At 40.1% G+C, this 6,596-nt stretch overlaps 1 protein-coding gene across 2 annotated transcripts in view; it reads left to right on the top strand.

The window, feature by feature from the left end:
• The first annotated feature begins 18 nt into the window (after nucleotides 1–18).
• Nucleotides 19–6,596, top strand: part of qtrt2 (queuine tRNA-ribosyltransferase accessory subunit 2) — an 11,641-nt gene continuing 5,063 nt past the window's right edge. Inside the window, exons 1-6 of one of the 2 annotated variants that reach the window (XM_023416832.2) lie at nucleotides 20–165; nucleotides 255–480; nucleotides 580–635; nucleotides 2,331–2,407; nucleotides 3,318–3,527; nucleotides 4,565–4,764. In XM_023416832.2, coding sequence (XP_023272600.1) covers nucleotides 263–480; nucleotides 580–635; nucleotides 2,331–2,407; nucleotides 3,318–3,527; nucleotides 4,565–4,764 — 761 coding nt within the window. In that variant the 5' untranslated portion in view covers nucleotides 20–165; nucleotides 255–262. Of the gene's footprint in view, nucleotides 481–579; nucleotides 636–2,330; nucleotides 2,408–3,317; nucleotides 3,528–4,564; nucleotides 4,765–6,596 lie in introns of both variants that reach the window. The other variant, XM_023416833.2, reaches the window with a different exon arrangement.

Genomic DNA, 6,596 nt, shown 5'->3' with positions numbered 1-6,596 from the left:
ACCTGTAGTTCCTGTCGGGTTGTGTCTTTTAATGTTAAAACTAGAGATGCCCTTAAACTAAAAAGGTATATAGTTAAAACCAGCACCACTGGGTTTTCTTAAATTGCGCCATTTAACAGCAATAAACATCTCAACTCGATGAACGTTTGCAAGAAGTCGTAACACGTGAGTGAAAGGCTAGTTAGCTTCGTCGCTAATTCACGTGCTCTTTTACTACAGTCTGTAGCTACAATAGTGACCCATTTTAACTGCAGCTGCTCGTATGGCTGGCAGCAGGATTGAACTGGAGCTGTCTCGGGTGGTTCGGGGAAGAAGTCGGCTGGGTGTCTTGAAGGGACTCGGCAGGACGGGACAGCATTCCTTGGAGGTCCCGGGGTGTCTGCTGTACACACACTTTGGCACAGTCCCCCACCTCACTCAGGACACGCTGCACACCCTGAGCAACCTCTCCTCTGTCACTCAGGTCACTCTGTCCAATATGTAAGTTAAACTCACTCATACACTTACACACACAAACACACACACACACACTGAACTTTTCCTGAGATCTAACTTGCATCTCCATCATTTTCCCTCTAGAGCAGAACACCAGGAGGTGTTGGAGGAATTTAAGGATGGATTCAAGAAGTTTGCAGGTACTTCAGTAACATTTTGTTTTTACATATTTTCCTCTTCATAGAGTAATCAGGAATAGACATACAGTAAGTGAAGAGGATTCGTGTATCAAGCAGAGCAAGCAGCTTGGATTAGACCGTTATGGTGACACCCAGTGCAAAGTATTTAGATTTATTCAGCAGTGATTAAAGATTAGAAGCTTTGTAACTAACTGAAAATCATAAGGGTTGTATTGATATCAGTGCAATATAGCCCCATTTACAATGTCATTCTAAGTAGGCGTATTAAAAACCATTCAGAAGTGTCTAAACATTGTCTTTCATTTGTAACAAAACAATATTTATAACCCATAATCAATTCTAACCTGAAACAACATGTAAGAGTCCTTAGTAGAGATGGGCTAAAAATATAGCAGATTTCAGGCAAACACTCAGACAAACCCAGTAGGCACTTAACCAGGAGAACTACTCTGGTGCCCCTGGAAATCTCACTTTCTACAATATGGGACCTATAATAGATTTTTTTATGTTTTGATTGGAAGTTCCTTCTTGACCTCATCAACAACACTTGACAATAGTAAAAAAACACGGTGTTTTTATGAACATGTTTTATTGTTTTTAAAAGAGAAAACTTGTTGGATTGGGATCTGTATTAGCACACATCAAGTTGTGATTTTGGAAATGAAAAAGTGTTATTAAAAAATCCCTTGCAGCAGTTTGTGAATACACCCACACATTTCACACTTTTTTTCTCTTCTCTTTAATTGACCGTCCGATAGGTTTCGATGATGAAAACTATTGCAGTTGAAATGTGCTGTGTTCAGCCTTTGATTGAACTGCTTTTGGTAATCGCTGAATACACATCTGTCTTTCACACTGTCAGAACAGCAAGTAAAGTGTGATTTGAACAGCTCTTCTCCAAGGCAAAGATTAGGATACTTGAGAGGAGGAAAGTGTTGGGTTGTTTAACTGTTTTGAATTACTGTTGTTCCTGTTCTGCTCCACTGTTGTTGTCATTTAACCCTCTGCATTAATCATTTTCAAATAACAACCACATCAGAGGAACCTCTGCCAGGCTCAAAATCCTGTACTGGTGTGACTATTTGATTGACGTAAATGTCACTCTGAAGAGCCCAGAGTCTACGAACATTATTTCCATTGGCTAAATTGGAAAACCTGGAGAAAATTGCAGTGCTTCTAAATATACAGTATGTTGAGTTCAATATTGAAAAGCTGATTAACTGCATGAGCCTGACTAATATTTATATAAATGCCCCAGAAGAGTGACCTCAATCGGCTGTGTTGTACAACAGGAGATGTGGTACTAAGCTTTACCCTGCCTCAGGTAACCAAATTTGAAATTAGAAATGTAATCACTATAGCGTCACTTGGTAGCTGTCAGGGGATTACTACAGTGTTGTCTCTAAAGTGCCAGAAGGGGAAAGTAGTGATTGGATAATTAGAAATAATAACCGCATTTGTTGCTATTAGGCCTTTTGTTTTCTCTCATTTTGATCTTGTGCAGCAGCTGGGTTTGCTGATAAGGCCACACCTCATCCCTTCTCTCCAGACTCACAGTTGTTACAAAAACATGTAGTAATGACACATCTCACTCCGTCACCTTGCTTTGTGTTTGGCCTTCGCTGACTGGATCTCTCTGCCAGGTTTAGTTCTCTGTGAGTGATACGTGTTGATTTTGGGTTTTATTCTCTGCAGGTCTTCATGATACTGTGTTGTACTGCTCGCTTCACGACCCTGCAGCCCCCTGCCCGCCGGGTTATACCACTAACAAGGTGAGATTGGGATTTTGCCCAAAGCAACAATTTAGGATTCCACTTATTAGCGTTTTTGCTGAGGGTTAGATGAGAAGACTGACACCACTCTCATAGCTGTGTGGTAAATATGTAACTAGAGCCACTTAACTTACTGTTGCTTAGCATAAAGACTAGAAACCGGTGGAAACAGCGAACCTGGTGACAAAAGGTAACAAAATCTTCCAGCCTCCAAACTGAAGTGGGAAAGAAGTTGTGGCTTTACAGGGGGTTACGTGTAGTGCTATTCTTTGACTCGCAACCAGCAGAGAGTCACTTCTCCCGTCTAAGAGATTGGTATCAATCTTCTCACATAACTCTCAAGAAGAAAGATAAGATTTCGAATGACTTAAACTGTCTGAGGATAACATTATCTCTGATTGTCCATTGCAAGTAAATGTCCATAAATTTGCTTGAAAATAACAGAAAAACCCTCTCCTTATAAATTAACAACTTCCCCAAGCATTATCAAATTATTCAGTTTTCCTCAGTATCAAGGCAATCCTGTGATAGTTGTCCGTACATCCATAGCTACATTTCAATCAGGAATTCCTAATAGTTAATTCAGCACGCCTTTTAATGCTGCTAATTTGGCAAAATGTAAATGCATATAGTCTAAAAACACAGAGCTCAAGTTGTAGCCCACAGCTAGCTTACTGAAATCTTGGCAACATTATGCTTAATGCTCCCATCCTCCATTACATTATATTTACTGACAGCACTAGGTCTGCAAAGGGGCTTGAGGAGGGGTAATGTTTGGGGGGTGTTGTAGTCATCTCACCTTTGTCTGGGAGGGTGTCAGACTTAAAAAACTCCAGTCTTAGTTTAAATGAAGCCAAAGCTGCTGTTTTCACTGAAACAAGTAAAAATGTGCTCCCCCGGTCGTTATTAGACGGTGTCAGTGTGGGGCAGCGGTGGGCGGATAGAGCTGACTGTGGCCAAGTTCATGGCTCTCCAGAAGACCGTGCGGCCAGACTGGTACCAGAGCATGGCAGACGGAGAGACGTGGCACAGCAACACCTCTCGTAAACGGGTTCGAAAGTCTGTGGATCGAACTCTTGCCCACTTGGACGAGTGTCTGCTGGTGCACCAAAACTCACAGGTAACCACACATTGAACAGTTACTAAACACACACCGCCGTTCTCTTACATTGCAGAGCTCCGTAAGCTCTATTTTGTCTGTATCAGTCATGCACGGCATGAGTGCAGAAGACAAGGATTGATGTTTGGTAATTGTGTTGTCGCAGAGGCTGCTGTGCAGCTGTGCTATGGCTGGAAACACAGTGAGATTAGGAGGAATACATTATCAGTGGGCACATACATTATATGTGGGTGTATAAGGGCTCAGTATCAGGCATGACGAATGAAATCACCTGTTTTTCTTTCTTTTAAATCCAGTGTAGCACTACTTCATTTCATGATCGAAGGAGCAGAGTGAAAAGGATCCATATGAAGGGTGCAGGAGATGGAGAATTGCCATAACTAATACATATGACACCTTTACTGAGTTATCCTTCAGAGGAGATAACATATTTTTAACTGTATTGTTCTTATCCTTGGTGATTCACAAATTCATTCATTTTTTGTTTGCAAGAGTCTGCAAGTGCTAGAGTTGTGTGTGTCCTTCGAACATGTTTTTATGTGATTTTGTGTTTTTTCACTACCTGTATATCTTTGTGTAAAGCTGCGTTTATGTGCATTTTTGTTGCGTACTATAACCAAAATTTCCCCTGGGACAATTAATGGAAAATGTAGAATAATGTTGAGCAAAGAGCCAAACAGAGCTGACTGTGTACTGCAGGTAATTCCTGTCATCAACATTGTACGGAGTGAGCTGCTTGATTGCTCCCGAGGTCCACTCCCCACCCCCGAGTGTGTCTTTCCTCCTCGTGATGTGCACTCAGCTTCATGTCGAGTCATCAAAATCCAGATCTCTGGCAAGAATAAAACCTTTTATATTTTTGCACTTGAGGAAAAAATCACCTTCCACCTCCCTGCAAACTTTGTCCTGCACAGTGTTCATTCATGGGTTTCAGCAGAAATGTTTCCTCTTTCTCCTTCTATGTCTTGTCATTCTTTCTATCTAGCAGGAAATCTTTCTGTCAGCTGCTTTATCACCAACCTGTCTGTCATCGCCAGGAGTTACAGGGAGTGGAGGTGTTCGGCGTGGTGGAGGGAGGAGACATCCTGGAAGAGAGGGTGCGCTCGGCCAGGGAGACAGCCAAAAGGCCCGTGGCAGGATTCTGCCTGGACGGCCTCCAGACGGGCTCCATGGACCAGGCCCTGAGGACCCAGCTCATCGCTGCCATGACCAAAGAGCTGCCCGAAGACAAACCCAGGTCAGTGCTCCTCATGAGAAAGGTGTATATTGATTAGTGTTGAAAAGGGATTGTTTTCCCATCAGTCTTCTCCAGTGTTTAATTGAAAAGTTGTCACTAATGACAATAAATCAACTACAACCAAACAAAAAAAGAAGAGTGGACAAACAGACCGTACCCTGTTTTTCTCTCTTATTCCTTATCAGTTTAAAATGAGCCTGTAGTTACAAGCACAGGACAATAAAAACAAAGGCAAAAATCCATCAGTTAGACAAACATAACATTTACAGGACTGCTGCTGACAGCTGAGGACAGACATGAGACAAGTTTTAAAAAAAAAAAAAAAAAATCTGAACACAACAATAGGGTTTATAAAGAGCCAAGTTAACTTCAAAAATCCACACTTCACTGCAGGTCCATGAAAAGTCGGTGTTCCACCACTGATATCAGGTGATCCAACTACTATACTAAGGAGTGCAGGTGTCTTCTTACAGACAGAGATGTATCAATTAATGCATTTACTCTATAACAAAAATATCCCTCTGTTTTAAAGTGATTATTTTCTTGATTAATTGCTTTTTTTTTTTGAAACATCATATTTATTTTGTGTTGATCACCTAATTGATTAATTCATTGCTTGTTTCATCTTTACTGTAAAATGACAGCAACAGATTCTGCATATTTTTGATTTCCTAATAACCCAAAACAATACAATACATAGATCAATAAGCTCTTCATTCATTTGATTTCCTTTCATTTTTATAGAATTACCAAACCAGTGCAGCAGTGTGGTTTAAAGTGCAGTGATTAATACTGTTATGGCTGTTTATGTGCAAAACAATGTGATTCAGAGACTGAGTGGGCCCAGTTGGTGGGTCCTGCTCAATCAATTAATTATCCTGCTTGATTGATTACAAGTGAAAACCCAGCAGTTCTGCCGCGCTCCCCGAACCCCTCCACAGTCTGTCAACAGTCATTATCTCAGCTCGACCTTAAAGGATTATATCTGTGTCAGTCTGTTTCACAACTATCCATGTTTAGTTTATATTTCTCCAAGAATTCTGAACTGTGCGCTGATTTGTAAGTTAATTCACATTTCGTTATTTTAAAATTACAACATTCATAATATCGAACTTAAATTGAAACTAACAAATGTTCTGGCTATCAAAAAAAAAAAGACTGTAGAGCATCATATTTAAAGGATTATTTTGTGGTAGAGATTAAAACAATCGCACATAAATTGTTTCACTTTCACAATTGTAGTCGGGTGCTTTCTTCCATTTTACATCATTAATTCAATTAGAGTTGAAAACAATAAGTCAATTAGCAGGAAGTTGAGCTGCAGCTATTTTTATAATCCATTAATTCCATTCCATCCATTAATTAATTTTTCAAGAAAACTCCAATCATTCAATCAATCAAATAAAGACTTCATCTTGTAGTGATAAGTGTCTATAAGATGCTGCCACAGTCCATCACTTATCTGGCATTTTAGATAAGTAAAACAATGGATTTAATAAGTGTAAAAACAAAGGATAGATTAATCTAATGAAATTATTGTTAGTTGCAGCCTCTTTCATTAAGATTAAAACACTTGCACATATGGACATAATTATAAAACAAACTTTGAGATATCTAGCTCTGTCAATTTTAAATCTCATCAAAGATGTTTGGCGCATTGTGAAGTAATAGATTGCTTCTTTTGAAGACATTGCAAACAGCCCGAATAACTAGTTTGACTACACTCACAAAATATAGTCGTCTTTAAATACACAAAGACAAACTCAGCCACGATGGTTGTTGGTTCTCCCAACTAAATCACCCTCTCAGAGCCCCCCCCCCCCCCCCCCCCC

This window comes from Seriola lalandi, unplaced genomic scaffold (genome assembly GCF_002814215.2).
Source record: "Seriola lalandi dorsalis isolate HSWRI2012SDOR001 ecotype SW California unplaced genomic scaffold, Sedor1 jcf7180002054570, whole genome shotgun sequence".
Taxonomy (NCBI): Eukaryota; Metazoa; Chordata; class Actinopteri; order Carangiformes; family Carangidae; genus Seriola; species Seriola lalandi.
This window is presented reverse-complemented; position numbering and strand designations above follow the sequence as displayed.